The sequence below is a fragment of the Crocodylus siamensis genome, chromosome 5, assembly GCF_052110815.1.
Source record: "Crocodylus siamensis isolate JL-2025a chromosome 5, ASM5211081v1, whole genome shotgun sequence".
Taxonomy (NCBI): domain Eukaryota; kingdom Metazoa; phylum Chordata; order Crocodylia; family Crocodylidae; genus Crocodylus; species Crocodylus siamensis.
Window position 1 is genome coordinate 15,227,796 of NC_143399.1, and position 25,606 is coordinate 15,253,401.

The window sequence follows — 25,606 nt, forward strand, 5'->3', positions numbered from 1 at the left end:
CATGCCTTTGGTTTTGTTAAGGAGCAACAAAAACCCCCCCGCACTGCATGCACAAACCAAAAGTGCTCTTCAGAAAGAAACTCCCAAATGTTCACCTTTACTCTCATGGGAACGTGTGACAGAGAGCATCATGCATCATATCTCAGTCTGACTTAGTGTCTGGGCTTGAAGCAGCACCTCAGATGTCCAGATCGGTGTATGTGATTTTTAATCATATTTTGCTATGGAAAAATTGATCATTCTGTGGCGATGGTGAAAATAAGCAGAAGGGATGCACAACTGAGAAGATAAAAGGAATCTGATCCATGAAAAAATGATGAGTCAGAGCAGTGGTCAAACAGCTGATGGGAGCGGTGGGGTAATTCATCTAAAGTCACTATAATTCTTTGTAACAAAAATGCATGATTGCTCTGCAGCTATTGTTTTGCCTCTGATCTGGTGGGTGGAGAGAAGAAAAACCAGGCAAATTAGATTGAAAATGGAAATGCCATTTCCACAGCCTCTTCCTTCCCTCAGTTAGCTCACCGGAACGTCTCTGGGTGCTCCATGGAAAATACTTCATGGGAGCTGCAGCATGTGATAGACTTTGCTCGATCAGGGCCTTTATGAACATAGTCTTTTAACAAAGGTATCGGAAGCAACCTTTGGGCATTATCCATTGATGCGGCACACGTGTCACTCAATGAAGACCCGTCCCACTCAGTACTACTCAACTGCACTATTAGACTCAGTCATTAAAGGAAGCCAGTCTAAAAGAAACCCTCCTCAACTCAACTCTGTGTTAGCCGTTTCCTTGCTTCCCCCATGTTAATGGAGCTACTTTCAGGTAAGTGTAGAACACACTTCGGGCCTCTTAATTCCTAGGCCCTTTCCTTATTCACTACAGCAGGCTCTCTCCCCTCTTGGGTCTCTGCTCCGTATGACAGACACGATTTTTCTTTTGTGTAAATAAGTGGGATTTTTGCCACAGACTTCCGCTCAGCAGAACTGGCTCAAATACCTCTTCTGCTTGGCCATAGTAGCTTGCAAAGCAACTCCTGCATCCCATTCCAGTACTGGTACCAAACAATATTAAAAATGTACTTGTGAAAGTTAATACGAAGCTCTGTTGAAGGCAGCTGCAGTGAGCACCTCCTCAGCCTGTAACTAATTGAGCTTGATGGGAACTGAGAGAATTGAGTCCTCTCCAAGAAGTGCCCAGCATCCACAGGATCGGCCATGCAGGTCAGAGGCTGCGCCGGAGGTACAGAGTGCCTTTATCTACCACAAATCTCGGTGCCCGATAAACTCATCATCATACATCAGGGTTCAACAGTGTCCAGGTGGAATGAAGGCAACTGTGGCTTGAGAAAAAGACATCTGGGCTTTGCTAGTGCAACATGATGTTTTAAAAAACCCCCACACTGTCAAAGTTACTGTGTTTTTCTTGAAAAAGCTTTAAAACTTTGTGACATGTTCAAAGGAGAAGAACCACCACCCACACCCAAATTTAGGGCTCAACCACAACCTCCAGTACTTGCCTGTACTCCATGCCCCCTTCCTGGGTGAGACTGCCAGGTTAAGAAAACAAAAGGTGGCCCTGTGCTATCCTCTTTAGATGCAGAGGTGAAGTGGATGGGGAACATGTTTCTAAGTTGGGAACACCTGTCCCAGTTGCCAACAGGCTACTCTAGGATATACCTCCCCATCCCCACCCCAAGGTGTCTCCATAATACAATCAATGAGACATCTCTTTGAGGCTTCCTTTAATCTATTCTCTTGGCTTTAGCTAACCTTGATCTCTGCATCTGAGCTATGGGGTACTACATCAAATCCAAACCCATTTTCAGCTCAGCTCAGCTCAGCGAGTTTTGCTAACGTGGCACAGGGTCACTGTTGTTCCAGACCGCAGGGGGACACAGACCCTCATTTATGTGAGTGAATGTTTATGAGCTGTTTTTATCCGGCATCTATTTTTAGTAACCATGAATCTCTAAAATTGGGAAAAGCTGTTTTTAGCCTGGTTGGGATTTCTATGCGTTTGAAACTAGTGAGCTATTACATTAGAAGCAGCATTGGCTAGTCAGGCTAGGGGGGTTTGTTGAATCAGAGGTAGTTACATGCAGAGCGAGGATCAAGCAACCCAAGTCATTTAAGTTTGCAGCTAACAGGATTACTAAAGAAGACTGGCCAGTCACCTAGGACAAAGTCAGAAACGGAGTGACCTTAAATCCTCCTGCCTAGTGGGTGCGAAGTGGCTTTTCTAGGAGTTGGTAGACTGGGAAAGACTAAAGGAAAATATGAAGAAATGTAAGAACTGAAACAAAAAATGAAATGCCACAGCTAAGCTGCTGGCAGTAGGATGAACAATAACACAGTACGGTATCAGTGATTGTGCTACGAGCATGTGGATGCTTCGGTTACTTTTACCAATTTTTTTTCCCCACAGAAATTTAATCCAAACTCCCTGTAAAGACCGTACTAGAAAACAAAGAACTTAAAAATACTCCATGGTCTTGTTTCTGAAGAAAGCTAAAAATGCAGTTATGAGGGAGGAATTATTAAAAGCATTTGATCTCCTATTATTTCAAGAAAAATAATAGGTCTTTGGGAGAAGAGAATGAAGGTGAACACTGAATAGCCATTACAGAACTGGCAGAGCAGATAACAGCCACCATGATTTATGAAGGGTTCATGATTTGTTATTATGCATGGTAAATACCTTTCAAAATTGCTGGGAATAAAGTTTTAGAGTTATCTCTTGCACACACACCAAAAGCTTTGCCAACTAGATTTACATAACCAGTAAGTTAACAAGGAATTAGACACAGTTGAGACCAGTACAGTAACATGGACATAAATGAAAGCATAACCAGCCCAAAGTAGGTATGAATAAAAATAATTCCTTCATATCTGTTATGCAGAATGAATAACCCCAAATGTTTTTTCTATACTATGGTACATTTTCTTTTTGAATTTTAATTTGAAGAATTAAATCTCTCAGGCAGCGTTGCCAACTTTTACACGTCCTGTGAGTTTTAAGAGTTTTTCTTAAAACCTCAGCTCTTAAGAGTCTTGTGATTAGCTCAGCGTTCATGATTTAAAAAAAAAGACAGTTCAAAAGTCCTGGCTTCAGGGAATAATATTAAAAGGTGATATATAACAGCTCAAAGACCTGGAGGTAAATTGTTTATTATTTTAAAATGGAGGAGAGGGAAGGGGGGTTAAGGCAAATTTCAGCAAATTTTGCAAATGCAGTAGGGCTGGACTCATAATTTTGCACACTTGGTGTTGGCAATACTGCCCTCCCAGTACCATGCTGCGTGAATCTTATGGTTGGCATAGCTCTTTGGTAAATTGAAATTACTGGGGTTTCCACAGAGTTTAAAAAAAAAAGAGAAAAAAAGAAAAAGAAAGAAAAAAATCCACAAAGTAGGAACTTACCACAACAGACAATAGTAAAAGTGGGGAGTAGGGTCAGCAACCAGGGCGATAGAGGAGAAAACAGAAAGTATTTTAATTAGGGAAATCTCAAAAAACAAACAAGCAGCAACTGGCAGCAAATTAATTAAAAAATAGGTAAGCATCAATTAAAATATTTAAAAATAAGGAATAAAAGGAAAAACATGCAACAAATTTGGAAGCTACGAAGCAAAAGGATCAGCAAAAAAAGTGGTAACAAAAGTGCACAACAGTAGACAAGACCATAAACCATGGGTGTGTTTTACCATGCAATAAAACATGACTGAATGATGTTAAAATCATAACCAATGACAGGATATACTTCAGGGGTCGATTTAGCATCACGCAGATTGATCAAAACAGATGCTCACAGGATTTCATATTCCTTGGATATTGAATGTACATAATTTACAGTCTTATGATACAAACACTGGATTGCTGGGTTTGCTTCATCAGCTTGGACTTGTCGCAGTAAAAGCCAGTGATTTACAAGGCATGTGCTGCCACAATTAAGCTACCGAGTTTCAGTTCTTGTTTGCCCAGAAAGAGATGAAGTTGAGAGATATTTAGGCAAAATAATGGGTTCAGCATATTGCACAGAAAGCAGAAGCAGGCTCTAGCACCTGGAAATATCCTTCTGGAACTGACAAAAATGATCTGGCATCATATTTATAAAATGTGGGGAAAAGCAAAGGTTTTAAAGTTTGTAGAGTTGTAAGAGCAAAATTGAGATCAGGTGAATATGAACTGATTTATCAAAATCACAGCATGCTGGTCTGTGTACGAGACATAGCAAAGGTGGGGATTTTTCTGTTTGCTTCTTTGTTTTTAATCCAAATATATCCTGCATTTATGCATCCACCACCTCGTGTTTTAGCCTCTGCTAAAACAAGAGCGGCAAAACTAAATTTCTATGAACAGAGGAATTGAGCTATTTTACTGCTACCTAAAAATCTGCATAGCAAATATTGAAGAATTCTTCCTATTTTAATTAGCTAGACTAAATGGCCTTTAGTAAAGAGTTAATGTCTGCTTAGCTGTGACTGATTTGTTTATAACTCCTCTGAGCATTATCACTTAAATCGACCCCTGTAGGTGGGGTGAAAAAAATGGTATGAACAGATGAAATTCTGTGTCAATGCTGATGAGCAGAAATATAAATGAAGTATAAAAACAAACTAGTGATGGTACAGTGGCTCATTCACCAAAGAACCTCATTAGTGGAACACATTGGCATCCATGCACTACCTAACAGCTTCTTACAAAGAATTTCCTACAACAACCACAACTGTTTTATTGATATTTCTTTGGTTAATGAATTCAGTTTCACAGCAGACAGCAACAGAAATACCCACAACTAGCACATGTGGGGAAAGCATTGGCATAAGTCATCTGATCAATCTATTAGTGTTCTGTACTAACTAAAGTTTAGTTACCTACCTCCCAGCCAGTACTCTGTATAACAAAAAGTAAAAAGGGCATGTCACAGAAACAAAGAAAAAAAGTTTCAGAGGTCAAAACATGACCATTCCAGATTAATAATACCTCACATTTATGATCTCAACAATTATAAGTTATCATGCACCTAAGCCGACCTACTGTTCTTTCTGACCTAGAAGAACAATAAATTATCATTAGAGACCTACCAACCACTTCTTTGTTCTTTATTAGTCTGTTGATAACATCTGGTTAATATTAAGAAGTTTGGCACCGCCTGGCTGCAAGTCACAAGTTGGAGACAAAATAGGTCACATCCTCAGCAGGTGTAAATCAGAATATTTCTAGTCTGGTCAACTGAGCTACACTGATTTACGTCCTCTTGAGGGAGTTTGTCAAGCCCAGACTTTTCTAAGTGCAAATAAATGGAGTGACAAAGAATGTACCTGGTCCAGGTGAAATAAGTGCTGATCAGGGTGAGTGGCTAAAACACAGCAGCCATATGTATTTTAGCACAGGTTGCCGAGTTCGCTTTCCTCCATGGAAAAGGTCAAGTCCCACTAGCCAGTCCAAGAAAGCAGTGAACAATTCCTAAAACTTGCTGGGCACTCTCATTTCCTATTGAGCTGAGGCCCACAGACTTCAATGGCAGTACAGTACCTTCCAAGGAACGCTGCTCAGAATCCCATGGCACTGATCTGCAGAGATCTGGCCCTGCAAGACACTGAGCACCTCCTAAGAGGTGCTGAGTGCCTTCAAATCCCACTAACCTCAGGCTACTACTAAGGAAAATTCCCCTTTTTCAGACCATGCTTATGTACAGACTTAAGCTTTGGCATGAATTTAAGCCCATGATTAAGTGCTTTCCTGAATCACAGCCTCTACAGCCTTGTGAAAATAGACTCAGTGAGAAGTGAACTCACCAACTGGTACCTGGAGCTTAATCTTATGCCACTGCTTTCAATGGGAGCATGACTGGGCCACAAAACAGCTAACACTTCAGGGAAAGGAGCAGGAGAATGCAGAGAAGACACCGTACAGTGCACTTGGCTGCGATTACATGTACATTACAGATGTACTTGGCTAGTATGTGGCACAGCTAAGACCATCTTCCTTCACTCCTGAATGTTTGCTTTTCCAATGACAGGCATATTATCCAACCTTTAGTTATACTGTGGATACAATTTTAAGGAACACCTTTCAGAACAGTAACAGATGCAGTCAGAAAAAAACCTAGTTTTGGGGGAAAGGGAATAAGTGTCTCTTTTTAATACAAAAAAAGATTATGGGGCAGGAAATTAAGACAAAGAAGCTCCAAAAACCCTGTTTAAGAATGTGTGTAACATAGGGAGAGCTAAATACAACCCCAACATTTCTTCATGATATACTTTAAGCTACATGTAACAAGCCCCGGTTTCCCAGCAATGCAACATGTTTTAAAGTAATAGGTGAAATTATAAACCCATAACTAAAATGCACAAAGCACTTGATGGATTTCTTCCACTGATTAATTCTGGATAATTTGTGTATTTTAGACTTAAAATTATTGTGTGGAATGGGCCTTCCTTACAAATCTAATTAAAAGTGTGCATAGAGAATCAATGCTCATAGTGACCTTCACTGTAGACTAGCATTTTGATAATGTGTAATCTGAATTATTATTATCTGCATTTAATAACCAGGTTATTTCCTTAGTAGAGTTTGGTGGGAAATGACAATAAAGCCTTTTGCCTTTCTTCATAGTTCACACTATACAGGTGGATAGGAGGACTGTTACCTGATGAACAATTTTGCTGAATGCTTCTTGAAGTTTACCATGGATTGTAGACAGTTTCTTGGCATCTCTATTAGCTTCATGAATAGGAATGAGGACTTTGTAAACCTCATTTACTGCTTCATACATGCCAGCCTATAAAAATAATGCACATGAGATGAGCCTTTGTATCAACTCAACAGGAAGAACGTGTTATACATGATACAAGCTCACAGGACTTTAGTAAGACTGTGAAATTGGCAGTGTGGCTGGCATACCTACATTTACTGTGATGTACTGAGGACTTTTTGTTTAAAATTTTCAAATCTTTAGTAAGCCACAGAGCCAAAACACAGTTAGTGCTACATTTCAACTGATTCTTAATAAACTCATCTATTAGCAAAAGTAGAGATGTTTTCTTCATTTGAAATATAAGCACAGACATGCCCAGGCTGAACCAAATACTGAAAAAATGGATATCTGAATGCATCATTGGGGCCCATTATGTTTAGCATGGCATGAATCTATGTGACTTGTATATCATGTCCAGCTCTAGAAGCGGGTGGACTTACAGAATTTCTTTAGACACATCTGATATACAACACTGTTTGCCCTCTCTTGGCCTGTGCTGAACTGCCTTGATGTCCCACTCACTGTGCACAAAGAGAGGCACTGAAACTCGTGGCTCAGCCAGCCCACTGCTGGAGCTTTTTTGTTGCATTGATATCCTTCTTAAGAATCTTCCCAGGGAGATACCAAACCACACTCTGAGAAATAGGTAACTTGCTCTGAGGAGCCTATTGACTTCTGAGGGGAACACTGTTACCAGGCCACTACTGTCCCTACCTCTGCTCTCCCTTTGCACCACCAGACTGTCCTCATCCTCAGTCACAGATTGCAAACCCTCCACAGCAACCTAGAAGCCCTTCTGTGGCATGAGAATGGGGATGGCACAGAGGTAACACTGCAGCTCTCCAGGTGCTTTACACAGAGGGCTGGATGGATCTATAAAAAAGCCTTTAGAGAAGATACAGATATCATTTTCATTACAGCAAGGGGGAATTAGCACTGGACCTTCCTAACTCACTAAAGCTCAAAAACCTGCAGAGCTCAGGTGGAACCTTTGGAACCACGCAAATTCCTTCCAGTGCTCAGTCGTGGCTGACTGCAGAATACTTGGGAGCGCTGGCTGAGTCGCACCCAATAGCTAATGCTACCAACAATGCAAATATGAACTAAGCAATATGGCTGAATTACACAGTCTAATATGCTAAACAGCTTCCTCAATACTGCCAAGTAGCATGAAACATGAAACAGAAATAAAGAGAGATTAAAATCTTCTACCATGGAAAAAGATGCTGCAGCCTGTTCCAGCAATCCCACCAGACCTGCTTCTGTAAAATGCTTTCCAGAGCAGATACCTTCTTCGTCTGGTGATACAACATCATCAGAAACTGCAGATTCTTCCAAAACATTAGAAGATATGTTCTAAGGAGACACAGTTTCAACCCAATCAAAATGTTTTATTTAGGCAATAACATTTTATACCCCAAAGGACAAGGTTTATTTGATACTGGATCAAATTCTAAAATCTTTATTCACGTTTTTACTCAGACAACATCCTCTTTGTGAGGCAAATTTCTCTTTTCCTCTCACTAAGGTTTTGACCCAGAAGGGCACTTAAGCCTCTTTATTGTTAAGCCAGTGGGACTAGACAATTTATACATTCAGTGCTAAGCACTGGCTTAAGTGCTTTTCCTGGATTGAAGCCTAATGCTATTAGGCACAACCTAAACACAGTTGTTTTCAGCAAACATTGCAGAAAAGTTATGCCTCACACGCTGCTGGGTTTAGAACAGCGATTTTCATATTTGATGAAGCCACTTTCAAAACTGCTTCTTAAATATAGTGCCTTGATATGGCCAAAATACATTCCAGTTCACTGTTTGGTGGCAGAAAGTTAAGAAAACAAAACACTCCCACAGAATAAAACAATAAAAACCACATTCCTACCTGAAATGTGACACATCCTACAGGCAGGTATTTCCGATCTTCAAGCATGCTTAAATATTCAGCCACAAGTGCTGCAGAGTGGACAAAACACTGTGCGGATTCGGCATGGTTGCTCCTTTCGGAATGTTTTCCGGCCATGTTCTGTAACCAGGTCAGTCGCAGGTCGGGGGAATTCTGATAGCCTTTGGCAATTCTAGTTGAAAATCAATGTCTTGGGATAACTATATGGTGACTTAGGTTTATCCATAACTCCTGGCTTCCTAGAAATACTAGAGATCCACTGATACGAGCTACAAAAGCATACTAAATAATTGTATATCTCTGTACATCCCTGAAGGTCTTTGTTACACGAAGGTAGGCCTGTGAGAAGCGAAAAGTATCCAATTCGGCTTTGGGATTTGGCCTATTTGGAGAGACAGTGATTTGATTCGGTGATTCGAATCACTGTCCTGATTCGATTGCCGAATCTCCTCTGAATCGAACAGGCGGTGGTGGCAGTGGCAAGCGGGGCCCCACCCCGCCGCCCGCTCCCCCAGCTGCCCTGCCCAGCCCCAGCGTCCCAGCACTAACCCCCCCCCCCCCCCCCACCAAAAATAAAGCCCCGCACTCACTGGCTGCAGCAGTGGTGACTGCAGCCTCTGGAAGCTCGTGGCAAAGCCCTGCCCCGTGCAGAGCAGGGGAGCGGGGATTGGTCCCCCTGCCTGGCACCCGTGCGGCAGCTGTCACATCACACAGGTGCAGCACAGCTCAGCAAGGAGCCACTGGGCTCTGCACACTGTCCGGGAGCTGGAACTGCTTGGGCTGATCGCTGCCAGCCTCTGGGTGACTGCTGAAGCCTCCTCAGCTCTGGGACAGCGCATGGTGCTCTGCCGAGCTGCACCACACCCATGCGATACGACAGCTGCTGTGCAGGTGTCAGGCTGGGGGGGGGCACGGCAGCAATCCCCACTGCCCCATGCTGCGCGGGGGGGCTCTGCTATGAGCCCCCAGAAGCACTGATCGTCACTACTACAGTTGGTAAGTGTGGGGTTTTTTTCGTTTTTTTGTTGGTTTTTTTTAAAGTGCCGGGACCCTGGGGCCATGAGGGGCTGGCAGAGTGGGCAGGGAGTGGGGCTGGGGGTGTGGTGCTCAGGGGAGCTGGGGGAGCCAGTGAGGAATGGGGTAGGGTATGGGACCCCCCCCATGGTTCCCCCTTCTCCAGCACTCCTGCCCCCTACTTACCGACATGGAGCCTGAGTCCAGCTCCCTGCAGCAGCGAGTGGGAACCACCCAAATCTCCAAATCTATTCGGAGGCTTCCGATTCAATTTGGACCTTTTAATGGGTTTCCCAATTGGATTCGGATTTGAAGTTTCAGCCTCTGAATCGGGCCAAATCTCCTCCAAATCGAATCAGCTACCAAAGCTTTGCACAGCCCTAACAGAACGTACTATGACTATTGTTTGTTTGTAGCTAGTTTGTTTGCCTGTAGCATGGTGTTTGTGTGTTGTCTCAGTTATGTCCTCTTTATGACTTGGACAGAGTGCTGGAGAGCTTCATCTGCACCACAGTTGACAACTGTTTTCACCTTAAAATGTAAAAAATCCTTAATGGTGTCTTGGACCTCATGGTCCTGCAATTCTCAAGATGCAATGGCTGATGCAGGCTGGTGCAGTCTTGGGCTGCTCATTAAGAGCTCTGACCTGTTTGTATAGTGACACTCGTATGTTATGCATAATGGGGATTGTGATAACAAATGCAAACTAAATTTACATTTAAATGAAAATGAATGCTAATAGCTAGCTCATAACTACTGCACCTAAAATAAACTAACCAGGTAGTAAGGAACCTTGTAATGCTACAAAGATTACAATAAACTTCATTGAGTGGAAAGGGTTAAAATGTTGTTACTCATTAAGAAGAAAGAATAAAACACAATAAAGCTCAGTCTCATAGTCACATGTGGGAAGAAGCAACTGGGTATATACCCTCCTTTATCCAGGGTGAGGGTACTTAAGGTACAGGCCCAGTCCCAACAGATACTGCTGTTCAAGATAATCTGATCTCTTCTTTCAGCATGTGGGTCCTGCATGGATGGTTGCTCTAAGAAACACCACACCTAGGGGATCAATCCTGACGGGTGCTGAGCTCTCTGCTCTCATCTAGCAAATTGTTCACACATTTTCTTCATTTTAAATAGCTAATCATCCCAATGACACCATGTTATGTATGTGCTTTGCTAGGTGATGGCTATTGTGCTCTGTGTCCTGCTGCCCGAGTTCCAGGAGCATTGGGTTGGACCAAGCATAGGATAGGCAGATGCTGCATAAGCTTCCCCATGACCTGAACACCCAGGCTGGTGCAGTCTTGGGCTGCTTGTTAAGAGCTCTGACCTGTTCATATAGTGACACTTATATGTTAGGCATAGTGGAGCTCATGATAACAAATGCACAGTACATTTACATTTAAACTAAAATGAATGCTAATAAAAATAATCAAAATTCAGCATGACAGAGCATTTTCAAGTCCTACCTACAGGAAAATGCAGCAAGGCTGCTAAGGGAGTAAGGCAGTGGAAGAGACTGCCCAGAGAAGTTGTAGAATCTCCTTTACTGCAGGTTTCCAAGAAGAGAAATTGGATAAGCATTGGTTCAGGATGATTTAGGAATAATACTCCTGCGTTCCTGGAGGGGTTTGGTCAGATGAACTGAGGTCTCTTCCAACTCTATGACTGACTGCTTTTCACATATCATGGCAGAGCGAATGCTGTTAGTTTGGTGACCTCCACTGTCCATTATGTGCAGCTATCTGATTGCAACAGTAATGTAAACTCTACCTGTACATCAGGTCAATCAGCATTTCTGGATCTTCCTGGTGTTCCTTCATTTTAACTGTATCAGAGAGGATCATATGGAGGTTGAATACAAGATCCTGGACCTGTAACACAGAATCCGATTCAGTGAACTGCCATCCAGAACCATGCTAAGCACTACCATGTACCTGTCAATAGGTCTAGTCCACACTAGAGAGTTTTGCCAGGAGACCTCAAGCTATTCTGGCAAAACTCTATGTCAAGCAACTTAAGACTCCCCCGTGTCAGCAACACCTCCCCACCCCTCCCCGAGCACCACCCCTCTTAAGGCCTCTTCCAGGATCCAGCAGCTGACATAAGGTACCTGCTGACATTCCTGCACTGTCACCTGGCTTTACTGGGCCCTTCCATGAGTGCATCCTCCCAGTACTCTGTGGTCTCATTACAGAGGTTTTTGAAATAGGGCCACTAGAAGTACATGAAGATGTATGCTCTCCAGTAGCTGTGTGGTAGTGGCTGCTGCCTGCCACCTTAATTTCTATTGACAGAACCAGGTATATGAAGATAAGGCCATAGCTTACCCTGTATCTCTGAGCTTTTGCACCTTGTTATCAGTTGCAGCTGCAATGTTAAAGTCTAAGGTTTTAAACACCTGACTCATGGGTCATAAATACTAATGTTATCTCTCCCCCTGACCCAGGTAATGCAATTGACTCCCTGCTCTACATGGCTTAATCTAAAAACAGCCTGTCATAACAACTGAAAGTGAGCTGCGCCCAAAGACTTCAAGAAAATGCAGATGCTCTAAGGAGTTCAATGTATTTCTCTAACCTGATCAGGGAATGTTGTGTCTCTGAGTTCCAGATCCTCTTCAGCGTAGGTTAAAATAGTCTTCAGGGAACGTCTCAAAAATTCCTCATTAAAGTTCTGGGATGTCCCCACCAGTGATGAGAGGGACATGGTCACCTGCATTTTCACTCTAGCGAAGTTCTACAATATATAATTTGCCGCAATAATTCCACAATAATGACAGTGTTGATGCTAATGTCAGACTACTGACCATTACAAATGCTGGTAGGAGTCAGCAGAAGAGTACGTGATAAACAACAAGTTTTCTAACACTGTTTCTTTTTTTAAAGGGGCTGGCCAGCTGAGGATGCTCAGTTGTTTTCCTGCCTCTGCACAGAGCATCAGTTTGCTGTATCTGCTTTGTTCTGACATTACTGATCAGCTGTGCGTCTGCTCGGCATGTGACAAGATTACTCGAATTCTAGGTTAGCATTCTGCAGACAAAGGCTTTACATTCCCTTCCTCCTCTTAATCTCTTCTCAAGCACTACATAAGAAATGGCTTTCTGGTCCCCATGTGTCTTGTTCCATTTAGAGGAAACAATGCGTGTGATCTACAATTGCAGAATCCCAGTATTTTGTACTGGCCCAGAGGCCAAAGACCCACCGACTGGGCACAGATGGGCATTACGGATTCAGACCCCAGTGGGTTTCTGTGGGCTCATCCCCTTTCTACTGTCAATCATTCAGCTAAGGGAATCTGAACCCAAAATCTTCTCCCTCTTCAGTATCTACTGTTCACTGACAGCAAGGTCTTTGTCATGAGAGAAAAAAAGATCTAATCTCACCTATAGGGATGCCAAATAAAGCAAGGAAACACAAGGTACTTGGGGTACACTTTGTATGATTGCTGCAGTGGTGCTATTAAAACGTTAAGTGGTAAAGCTAACACTGGGAGCCCTCATTATAATTTAAAGTGCATGTGGGGAGAATCAGGCTTGGATCTCAATAGCTGCAAACAGCTTCAGACAAAAAACAAAACCCAGCAGCACCAAACCAGTTGAAATTCACAGAGAGAGAACATAGGCAGTGCCTATGCAGCTGGCTGTGGCTATTTTGCAGAGGTGTTTGCAACAGGGGTACAGCATAGTTCCTGCAAATGCCCCCTGAGGCTGTCCCATAAACAGGTAAGGACTCACGCAGAAGGGGCAGAATCTGAGATGAGGATGCTCGAAGAACTTCTACGCAGCTACAGAGAGGCTATGGGTTACAACAGCACTGCAAGGTATTGTGGACATTTTCTGGGCCAGTAGAAACCAGACTATTCCCATATGGGGTCTGTGCCTAACAACATGTTCTGGTCCTGTACAAATAGTGAGTAGAGGTTTCCCTTGATTTATGCGGGTTCTTTATATGCAGATTCGCTCGTATACATTGAGCACATTTAGACTCATAATTCGTTATATGCAAGGTAAATTCACTCTTATGCGGTCAGCATAGATGCCCCCTGGCCCAAGCAGGTAAGTCTGTGGGGGGATGGGAAAGGGCCATGGCCCCCACTCACTCCAGCTCCTGCTGCACTGTGGTCCCCATGCAGCAGCCCCAGGAGTGGCCAACGCCAGGTGCCTGAAGCTGCTGAGCTGCACTGTGCCCTGAACTCCGCCCGTCCCCACTCACCCCAGCTCCTGCTGCACTGTGCCCTGGCCACTGCAGCCCAGGGCTCCACTTGTCTGCACTCATTCTAGCCCGTGCTGGAGTGGCCCTGGGACCAGCCAACACCAGCTGCCTGCACCAGGGCACAGTGCAGCCCAGCAGCTACAGGGAGCTGGCACTGGCTGCTCCCGGGGCAGCTGCAGCAGCAGCTGACGTGAGTGGGGACAGGCAAGCCCTGGGGGGTTTGGGGCACAGTGCAGCTCAGTGGCTGCAAACAGCTGGTACTGGCAGCTCCCAGGACCACTGCAACCAGGGCTGGGGTGAGTGCTGCACCTGGCCCCACCCAGGGCTCCGCTTGTCCGCATTCACCCCAGCCTGTGCTGGAGCGGCCCCAGGAGCAGCCAACATATCCCTATTTCTTCGATTATAAAGTCGGTTCGCTTTATGCAAATGTGATTTATGCGCATGTACTGCATAAATCAAGGGAAATGTGTAATAAACAAAAGGACCATTCAATTTAAGACTCCAAAGACGCTTCATATTTGACTGGAGATTCTCATCAGGGTCTTTACAATTCTTAATAAAAGAACTGTTTGCTCTCCTGGACAGGACACCAGGCTAGTACTCAGGGGACTGGATTTCTACCCTTTGTCACTCACTATTTGATTAAGCAATGTTCCCTCACCTCTGTGCCTGGATTTCCCCACTTACTTTTGCCTGCTCTGCCTATTTAGACCAGAACTTTTTGAGGCAGGGACTGTGTCTCACTAGAGATATGTACAGAACCCAGCACAAGCGACTCTTATCTCACTACTGCACAAATAATAACCTAACAAAACTAATAAAGCAATTGCAGGGTGATCTACTCACATTCCCAATCTCAAAATTCTGTCTCATAAGGAGGTAAAGCGAGGCGCTAGCATGCGAGCGTATTGTGCTAATGCTGCTACTGCAGTGTCGCAGAAGCCTTAGGCACAGGTCAGCACACTGCTCTGTCTCTTCTTCAAACAGCAGCTCGGGGAACTGAAATGACACGACACAAGGAATTAACTACCGCAGCTGCCAGAACCATGTCATATTAGAAGGAACACATTAGTACACATTTCATATTATAGTTTCATAGTTTCTAGGGTCGGAAGGGACCTGAGTAGATCATCGAGTCCAACCCCCGGCCATGGCAGGAAAGAGTACTGGGGTCAAATGACTCCAGCAAGATGTTCATCTAACCTCCTCTTAAACACCCCCAGGGTAGGAGCCAGCACCACTTTTCTTGGAAGCTGTTTCCAGATCCTAGCTGCCCTGACAGTGGAGTAGCACTTCCTAGTATCTAGCCTAAATCTACCCTCTGCCAGCTTGTGACCGTTATTCCTGGTCACTCCTGGTAGTGCTCGGGGGAACGGGGACTCCCCCACTGCCTGCTGATCCCCCTGACTAGTTTGTAACAGGCCACTCGATCCCCCCTCGGCCTTCTCTTGTGGAGGCTGAACAGGTTCAGGTCCCGTAGCCTCTCCTTGTAGGGTCTGCCCTGCTGCCCCCTGATCATGTGGGTGGCCTCCTCTGGACCCTCTCCATGTTGTCCACATCCCTCTTGAAGTGTGGCACCCAGAACTGGACACACTACTCCAGCTGCGGCCTGACCAGTGCCGCATAGAGGGGGAGGATCACCTCCTTGGACCTGCTCGAGATGCATCTGTGGATGCATGACAAGGTGAGGTTGGCCTTCCTGACTGCCTCCCCATGTTCATCTTGGGGTCAATGACGACTCCAAGATCCTTTTCCACCTCTGTACTGACAAGAAGGGAGTTCCCCAGCCTGTAGGTATGGTGCTGGTTGTTCTTCCCCAGGTGCATCACCTTGCACTTGTCGGTGTTGAATCCCATCCTATTCTCATCCGCCCACCCCTGTAGCCTATCTAGGTCCGATTGGAGCCTATTCCTCCCTTCTAGCGTGCCCACATCCCCCCACATCTTAGTGTCATCAGCACATTTGAACAGGGCGCTTTTTACCCCCTCGTCCAAGTCACTGATGAAGATGTTGAACAGTGCGGGCCCAAGGACCGAGCCCTGCGGGACCCCACTGCCCACGTCCTTCCAGGTCAAAAATGACCCATCCACTACCACTCTCTGGGTGCGGCCCACCAGCCAGTTGGCAACCGATTTGACTATGTGGGTGTCGACACCACAGTCCCCCAGTGTCTTAATGAGAACAGGGTGAGAGACAGTGTCGAAGGCCTTCTGAAAGTCCAGGAAGACTATGTCCACTGCTACCCTTGCACCTAAGGATTTGGTGATCTGGCTGTAGAAGGCCGCCAGGTTGGTCTGACAGAACCTGCCACTAATGAACCCGTGTTTGTTGCCCCTAAGCCTGATCTCCCCTGCTGGCCCCTCGTGCACATGTGCCAGAATAATTTTCTCAAAAAACTTGCCCAGGATTGAGGTAAGACTAACTGGCCTATAGTTTCCCGGGTCCTCCTTCTTCCCCTTTTTGAAGATGGGAACCACGTTGGCCCTCTTCCAGTCCTCCAGCACCACACCAGAGCACCACAAGTGCTCGTAAAGCTGTGCCGGGGTCCTGCAATGACCTCAGCCATTCTTTGAGTCCCCTCAAATTCTGTGTTAAGCCAGCTGTGACTCAGAGTTACTTTCTTTCAAACTTTGTGAGGTATGTATGTCAAATTCAAGTGACAGGTAAGTTAGATCCTTGGGCACCAGCCCTATTACAGATAGTAGGTGCATCTGCACATGTGTTTTACTGCAGAGTCGACTAATTAGCTCCACAGTAAACTGTCACCATCTACACATGTGTCCATATTAGGGTGCAGTAAATTATTAACTCCACAGTAGAAGAGCATTGTCCGGGACAAGTACTATGCTATGGTGGAGTAATTTACGCTGCCTCAGCACATGTGTAGATGGTGACCAGGCCTGGCTGCGGCAGGAGGGTGCTATAATGCAGGGGCTGCTTGCTGGCTCGCTCTGCATTGTAACACCCTTATGCCTGAGTCAGCCCCTCTGCCATCCAGCTCTATCACTCAGAGCTTGACCCATCAAGCCTGCTGCCAGCCTACGGCTGCTCCACCCCAGCTTTAATTGCTGTGGTCCCAAACACGTGTATAGGCTGCATCTGGGAGCCACAGACTCTAGTGTGAATTGCACTGGAGTTTATTGCTGTGTCCTAACTGCACATGTAGATGCACCCAGTGACACGTACATTCTTTATGCCCAAAGAAGCCAAAAACTTGCACAGTATGGAGTTGGAAGAAGGGGAAGAAAAGTGTTGTTTCAGTAGGAGAAAGTAACCTTTTTTGTGTATTATAGGAGCATGGGCCCTCATCAGCCCAGGAGACAGGAAGGCTGGAAATAGCTCTCAGGCAGTCTAACTGAGTAAAAGAAACTCTAACTTGCATATCAGTTGTGCATTTCACCCAGCACATCGAGAAAAACATTGACACATTTAAACGATCAGTCCACAAAACCAAACTTGACTCAACCACAAAACCAACTTGAGGTCTCTGTGAGCACACATGGCAATCATACCGTATGGGGAAAGGTTGAAAGAACTAAACATGTACTTAGTTTGGAAAAAAGGAAATTAAGGGAGATGATATCAGTTTTAAACTACTTGAAAGTCTGTCACAATGAAGATGAAGGAAAACCATTCACCCCTCTCGTAGAAACCAAATGTAGATGATATCCAAGGAAAAAATCCTAACTGCAAGAGCAGTGAGATAATGGAATAAGCTGCCTAGGGAATTTGCAGAATCCCTTCAGAGGTGCTTGCTTGTCTGAGATACTTTAGGAAGAGCAATCCTGTATTTGTGCAGAGGATGGGACCATGACTCTCATGAAAGCTTGTTTCCATTCATCAAAGCAGATAATTTAAATATTCATGTTAGAAAGTACAGAACAAGAACTTTGCAGCGATGCAGCTCAAACACTGACAAAGATAAACCACTAGCAAACATTACAGCATTTGCAGGAAACTCACCTTTGAAACCAACGCTCTTTGTGTGGCGAAGCAGTGTTGGAGATAAAGTGCACTTTGATTACAAGCCATGCTGTGCAGCAGCACTTTCAGCACCCCACCAAGGATACTCTCTTTGGATTCAGTCACAGAAACAGTCTGCAGGCAAAATTAAACCAACTGTTTTATAAATAACATGGACCCAGGTGGGCAGAGCATGTAATAGTCCTGAACAACATGCAGCAGTTCAAATGCATGAGAAGCTATTTGACTAGTTTAGCTAAGGTTACAGAACTGTGCAGCTTTTTGAGCCAATTTGTCAGTTGATGGAAATCAGTATGATTCCACTTAAGTCAGCAGAGCGATGCAGATTTGAGCCAGCTGAGGCTCTGGCCCTAACAGGGCTATGCTTTATGGTTCTGCTGGAGGGAAAAAAGTTGGACTCATAATCAGACCGATACAGTACTTTAACTGTATCAACAAATACTTCCTGTACTCCAGGGGTGTCAGTTCTACACCCCCAGGCCGGATTCTAATTGCGGGTTTCCTCATGGGATAGATCCAGCCTGCAAAGAGCTGCCCAGCCTGGATCTGCACCTGGTGGTGGTGTGGTGAACCGCACCAGGAGAGGGGTAACGTAGCCATCACTAGCACCAACACATGTGCCCATCAGGGCTTTGCAGCTCCTGCTCACTCCAGCCCCCCAGAGCCCCATGGACTGGATGAAACAGCTCTGTGGGCAGCATGTTGGACACCACTGTGTACTCCTACAGTGAAGAGGATGAGCACCCTTTGAAAAAGCTGGAGAAATGACAGCAATTTAACAAAGTGACTGCTTAGGGGAAGAATCTTTTATCTCAGAAGTCCCACACCTCCCTGCTCTGCCTTTCTGCTGCAGCAACAGAGTGTAAAGTCTTTGATAGTGCTTTTAAGGCCTGCCCTGAATAACAGGAGGGCCTTGCTTTAGAAAGCGAGGTGCCTGCCCTGCCAGAACATGTTATTAGAACACCAGTGATATTTCCCAAGCATCCTTACCTGGACAACTATCTCTAAAGTATCCAAAATAATCAGATTAGCTTCAGTTGCAAGATTTCCATCAGTAAGTGCTTCATGTTCTATCTCTGCCCTCGATCTAACCAGAGGAAGGAAAATATTCAAATTACATTTTGTTTAAAAAAAAAAAAAAATCAAGGCCCACACATTCTCACATCAAATGCAGTTGTTCATTATTGGGAAAAATGCTATTATAATTACATATAATTAGTAATGGTCAACACCACAAGGATATTTAAATTCATTAACATATTTAAGAGTCGGGGTGAGGGGGAAGACTTGGTTTTTTAAGTATAAAAAAATTAACTGTGATAAAGCTTATTATTCTTGGGGTATGTAACAATATTTTTTCACTTCGTTACTTTACCAGTAATGCTGTAACAACAGATTAAGCATCAAAGTCCAGCTCACAGCCAGTTTACAGCACCATAAGGCATGCAACAAAAGAACTAAGCACATATGACTATGTTACAGAATATGAACACAAGGTGGTGCTACATGAGCATTTTTTGCGCTGTTGAGCCTTATAGCTAAGCACGTTCCAATGTAAAATACACAAGAGCTATATGTGGTATTTGTCCTTTTTCCATTACATTTGCCAGTGTAGGTTTTTAGTATCTGCCTTCAGGAGACAATCACACAATTTTGCTATTAAATGCAATGCACAGACTTTCCTGGCAAAGTTGATTATGATCCCAGACCTACTCACACAAACTGTCCAGTGACTTTAATGGCACTGATCATCTTTAAGAAAATATGCTGGATCTGGCAAATATCCAGCAGCAATTTAAAGTGCCTGATTGTGTCTTGCTTTGTGTGGTTTGGCATAGGGGGTGCCACCTCTCACACTCCTATGCAGCGGAACGCTACAATGTGAATGGAAGGCCCAAGTGGCTGGACACACGTTCTGCCATTTCAAAGGGTGCCAGGACTCCTACTATCATTTTAGTTCCCTCTTGCCCCCAGAGGAAATTCTGGCTGACTCAGCTACAACCTTCTGTAGAGCTCCTGTTGCAACGTACCTCTTTCCCTCCCACATACCCTGCCTCCGGTGAAAGCTCCAAAGCATCCTGTATCTCTACAACATGCAAGCTCTTAATGCTATTCTAGTATCTATTGCATAAGAAAGGGCTGGGAGCTGTTACTTCAAATGGTGCACAGATTTCTTGGCTCTGAATAATATCCTTTTTTAATGAGCTATAAACTCCATTCTCTGATGTTAAAAGGTTAAATTCCACCTCTAGATGCAGTATGTGCCCATACCTTACTGCAAACAATTGGGAGTTGCATGCAGTTGACCTTGGCTCAGAATGAGCAAGAATAACTGGGGGATGTTCTAACACAAAATGAAATAATCTTAGCTACACCAGCAGTTCCTTGCTGTTGAATGTGTACGTGAGGCTAGTAGCTGGGATAAAGTTCGGGGCATGGTGCTATCAGTGAGCTGATGACTCACTATTCCATGGGCCAGATGTGTATCTGGTGTATCCCTATTCTTTACTATGGAATTACACCAGGAAGGAATTTGATCCTACATCTCTCTTGCTCTGGGTCAGTATCAGTTGGTGACTCAGATTTCCCAATGTCTGGGTGGGACTGAAAAGAACTAAGCGGTTGGTAAGAGAAGACGTTATGTTCTGAAGCTGACAAAAACAACCAGGGGAGACGGTGGAAGGGGCAGTACCTCTTTCAGTTTCAGGAGGCCTGTACGTCCTTTTGTTACTGAGGTCTGTAACTTATTTTCCTCTAAGGTACCCAGCTGCTTTTGGATATCCAAACTGCAGCAGTATCTAGGAAAGCTTTTTTTCCCCATCTTCATGCTAGGTATATCTGGGGAATATAACACATAAAATCCCATCTAGTTACAACACTATATCCTTTCCTTTTAGGTAGGAATATGCAGAGCTCCAAGTCAATCATGCCACTGGATGACCACTTTGTAGTCCTTTGGACCCCAGCATTTACACATCACAGCTATCACATGGCTCACCTAATACAAGGGAATTTTACACCCATCTTCCACAGGCTGTACCTCCTAGACACTTCAGCATATAGTTAAAGATGCTGGTTTTGGTTTTGGGCATGAGAATTGGTAACCTAAGAACTTGCCTCTCTCTTTTTTACAAGGTAAGCAGACATTTTGGCATTGGCACATATTCAGTTATTTTGCTGTAATACAGAGGCATGATATACTATGTACACGTAATATTCACCCACTGGGTGATGTGTGCCTGTCAAGGTACATATATACATTTGCACATACACACACTCCATCCTGTTTCATTTCTCAGTTTGGTACACTTCTGTGAAATGCAACCAAAAACAACATGAGACTCTATCCTGAGGTTGCTACAGGTGTACTAAAACCAAAGAGCAAAAAGAGTGCATTCTACTGGGCTGGAGAACAAAGTAGCGGAGATACCATGGAAAGAGAACTTTGCACCGTAATGTGCACCATTGATGGGATATCTGCAACATAGGGAAGGTGAGGAGAATCTGTTGGCCAAGGCCTTTGCATATGGATCCATGCAGAGCGCGAATCCACATGAACCAAAGCAACAGTGGAGGGAAGCGGAGTCCAGAAAATTAAGGATGCCAGCCTTTCCTTCCACCCGGGCTGCAACAACTCCATTTCCCAGCTCCTCCAGAGCTTCTCTAGGGCAGTGTTTCTCAACCTGTGAGTCGTGACCCAAAAAGTGGGTTGCAAGAATATATGAAAGGGTCGTGAACAAACTTTAAAAATGGATCAATACACTTTAAAAATGGATTCTCCTTTAAAGGAAAAAAATGTGGGAAATCATGGTTTTTCCCTAAGAGACTGCCAGAGTTCCAGCCCCATGCCCCATACACACTCCCCCTTGTCTCACACACTGAGGGGCAAGGGGCAGCTGGTCAGGAGTGAGAGGCATTGGGTCAGGACTGGCTATTAATGTTTACAAATGGGTCCTGGTACAAAAAAGGTTGAGAACTGCTGCTCTAGGGCACTGTTTGCTTTCCAAGGATTAGGTCCAGTCTTTTTGCCAGGCCCTCAGAGCAGTGCTAAGGGAGAGCAGAAGCTTGTGGGTTGCAAATGGAAAACGTGCACAGCAAAGCTAAGACACAGGTCCTGAGCCTTCTAGCTCTAACCAAACGAGGAGAAGGAATGTTAAAAGGGAATGGGCAAAACAAGCGGAGGGGATCATTCCAACTAGTTACACACACACTAACTTTATCTGCCAAGCATCACAAACAGAGCTGTGATGATTGAGTATGCAAGATGTACAAAATGACTATTATAAAAGCAGCACACCAATACTACAGTACCTGGCTGGTTTGTGGCTTCTAAAAGCACAGCACATGTGGAAAAACAAAGTGATGGATTAGGACAGGAAAGGAAAGCAAGCTCTGAGAACTCCAGAATGCTTTCATGGAATAAAGGAAGTATGACATGAGATATATATGCTACCTGTGGATAAAGTTAATGGACCTTTTTTCTAAATTACAAGTCACTACAGGGTTCTAAGAAAATTTGTTTTCAGTCTTCTTAGGTCTCATTCTGAAATGCAGCGAAAGCAATGGAAAGTATTATATGAGATGCTGTGTCAAACAGCTGTAAATCTATCCCATCCAATAAGACTTGTCCCAGCTTAGGGCCCAATTCTGCTCATACTCGAGCCAAGTGGACTATTGTCACTGGCCTTCAATAGAAAGAGGATCACACCTGATTTCATAAAGCAACCAAGTCATTATTAATGTAGAAGGATAAGGTAGAGTTACTTGTCAAGTTTCTCTGTGTTTTGACGCCAGTGAGTCATATCCTTTCTCCATCTCAAATTCTCTTGGCTTCCGAATGCACTCCCAGATGGACTTCTTTCTGCCAGGCAACATTAAGATAACAATAATGGTAATTTGGTATTAATCTTTTCTGGGTAGTGAGCCAAGAATTGTTTGAAAGCACTGTATGATAAAACTCCATAAGGCACAGCATGATCAAACTCCATAAAGCACAAAGCTACAATATATATCTGGATAAAGTACTTTCTGTAGATCCTGAGACCCTAGCTCACAATTTGCAATGTGTTTATCCTCAGAACACTGCTGTGGATCTCACTGATATTTCACAGTTGGTGAGGTGTGGCACAGAGATTAAGGGTCAGATATGTAAATGTATTATTTAGGTGTCTAATTCCCAATGAAATCAATGATAATTAAATATCTAAATACCTTTAAGAATATGGGCCATAGTGACTAGTCCATACTTACACAACAAGCCTGTAGTAGAGATGGAGTAGTAAATTGAGCACAGTTCCCTTGAATTTTGCAACCCAATTCAGAAAGTAATTATGTTCCTCTCAACTGAGTGTTAATTCTAAAGTGAGATGACAATCTAATTACCGATAATGTGGACTATTTCACTGCTGATTATTGTAGGAGAAGTATCCATCTACCCTGGGACTAAACAGATTGTGTCCGTTTTTTCACACTGACCTTTGCATAAGACATCCTGGGTTTCATTATGTCTGCAAGATTAGGCTAGGAATCCCCTGCTACAGGGGTGCAGGAATGAGACACATCTGTACAGGCACAGTTAGGTAACAGGTTAAGTGCCAGTAGAAGGTATGTACAAACATGTAGCTTAGTTTTACTGGGTTTTGCAGGATCAATGATGGTTGTTGTACACATTCTCTGTGCAGCTCTTTACATGGAACTTTCAACTGTGATGGGTGTTATGAAATAGGGTGTTTTGGGCAGAAGACCGGAAGCCATAATCAAGCTTACTTACCTAGCTGCCCTCTGCTCCTTCTAACCATTTCTTGCCTGGCTCCTATACTTCCCAGAATAACTTCTTCCAGTTTGGCTCTCATGTCCTTCGACTTCTTAAAAGTCAAACTGTTCATTCTTTCAAACACTTTCTTGCCCTGCAAATTTCAAATCAGATATTGAGGGAAGAGACCACAGAAGGATTAACAGGGGGAAATCTTGTCCATGAAGTGCTGCAAGAGAAACTCCTCTACAGGGCCCAAAGGGCTGCTGCACCTCCTCCCTCTCTCTGGGAAACTCTCCTTGTTCCCAGCTTCACCATGGCACTGCTCCCTGCGGTAGCTGCTGGAGTAAAACCCATGGGAACCCAAATGAGTGGCAAGCAATGGAGGTTCCTCAGGATGTGGTCGGAAGTTAGACACACTTAGCTCTATGTATAGAGGCAGAATACCACATCACTACCAGGGTCCACAGCTTGAGCAAGGTTGTCTGGAAAAGCACCTGGCCCCCCAGGATTTTGAGGGTGGGAAGAAAACACTAAGAAACAGATAGAGGATGAAAGGGGTGTGCAGTGAGAAGCAGAACTCTGGAGTGTGGAAGGGAAGAGGATACTTTAACTGGCTGGTTGGGGGCTTGTCCAAGTCCTATTACATGCCTTTCAGGGAGCTTTAAAGGAACTGAGCGGTAGCGACATACCTTGTACTCAAAACAGGAAACACAGAGATAAAGCAAATCCAGCAAGCGATTGAGCTGCAGCACAGAGAGGTCTGTGAACCATTTCTGCAGGACGCTCTCATCAGCATTCTTCAGGACCCACAAGAGACAGATCAAGAGGCTCCGGCTCGACTCTGCTGAGAAGGTGGAATGCTGCCGGCCAGTCTGAACAGACAGGAGCACTCACATTAGTCACACTGACTGATGCCCAGCACACTTCAATGGGTCATTGAAAGTATTTGGTTCAAGTAACCATCCTGGGTTAATTCGTCATCATCATCAGCCAGATGTGAGCAGGGTGGCATATTTTCTTAAATCAGAGCTGTCTAACTGGCAGGACCTGTGCTGCATGCAACCTGTGAGGGGTTAAGTTACAGGCCTTGGGCTCCTATTCACCTGCCACTCTCCCCATTGCTCTGCTTGAATCTCTCGATTCCCCCTTCCTCTTCTGGCTTATAAGTCTTTTCCCCATCTTAAGGGATGAGGTGTGGGGAAGCATTGCAGCATGGCACGGGGAGCTGAGGGCAAGGCCAAGGCCTTGGGGGTGCATGGGGCAGTGGCAGAGGCACATGTGCATGTGGGCTATGGGCTGGTGGCCCGTGGCTCTGCTGATGCAACCCCTGCAGTGTTCAGTCTGCACTGGTGTGACCCACGGCTGCTTAGAAGTTGGATAAGCCCTGGCTTAAACTACAGTCAATAAATTATTGAATATTTTCTATTTCTCCTGACTAATATAACAGAATGAGAGGACCCAAATAATACAAATGGCAGTGAAATTGTACTGCAATGTATATGCAGTTAAATTCATTATGTAATGAGTGCCCTCCTGTAAATCCCTACTCAAGACCCACATCCACCTTGGTACCTTCAATAAACTTCAGGTTGGTTACTGAATGCCCAATCATTAAGAAAATGATCACAATAGGAAAAATACTTGGCCCGGTAACGTGATTTTCACCATTACTGGTGTTTTCACCTTAACCTCCATACCATGCTCTGCTGCTGGCTAATTGGGTACGGACAGAAGTAACTTTTAAAACTTTTCCAAAGGGTAGCATTTCAGCCACAGCGTAGGGGCTGCGGTGGCATGGGTACTAAATCATGTGGTTAAAGTCCAGAGTTTACAAGTTCAAGGCTACAGCAGAAATGCTTGCAGTGTGGCTCTGTCAGATTCCACCAAATCTGCAAATTCTGCTAAATACCATGTCATACAAAGACATGAAAAAAGGAAAGGAAAGTCATGGGGCACATATATAGCTCC

The 25,606-nt window shown here is 44.3% G+C and overlaps 1 protein-coding gene across 6 annotated transcripts in view; it reads right to left on the bottom strand.

Moving 5' to 3' along the window:
* The window catches only part of DOCK7 (dedicator of cytokinesis 7), a 156,459-nt gene that overhangs the window by 10,444 nt on the left and 120,409 nt on the right, over window positions 1-25,606 (bottom strand). For 3 of the 6 annotated variants that reach the window (XM_090049422.1, XM_090049419.1, XM_090049418.1), the window contains exons 31-42: window positions 24,328-24,510; window positions 23,654-23,789; window positions 22,648-22,744; window positions 18,874-18,970; window positions 17,863-17,997; window positions 14,746-14,898; window positions 12,266-12,424; window positions 11,459-11,559; window positions 8,645-8,837; window positions 7,976-8,119; window positions 6,656-6,787; window positions 4,882-4,896 (exon numbers count right to left, since the gene is read on the bottom strand). In XM_090049422.1, the coding sequence (XP_089905548.1) occupies window positions 4,882-4,896; window positions 6,656-6,787; window positions 7,976-8,119; window positions 8,645-8,837; window positions 11,459-11,559; window positions 12,266-12,424; window positions 14,746-14,898; window positions 17,863-17,997; window positions 18,874-18,970; window positions 22,648-22,744; window positions 23,654-23,789; window positions 24,328-24,510 (1,545 nt within the window). Of the gene's footprint in view, window positions 1-119; window positions 3,419-4,881; window positions 4,897-6,655; window positions 6,788-7,975; window positions 8,120-8,644; window positions 8,838-11,458; window positions 11,560-12,265; window positions 12,425-14,745; window positions 14,899-17,862; window positions 17,998-18,873; window positions 18,971-22,647; window positions 22,745-23,653; window positions 23,790-24,327; window positions 24,511-25,606 lie in introns of those variants that run through there. The other 3 variants (XM_090049423.1, XM_090049424.1, XM_090049421.1) reach the window with 3 other exon arrangements.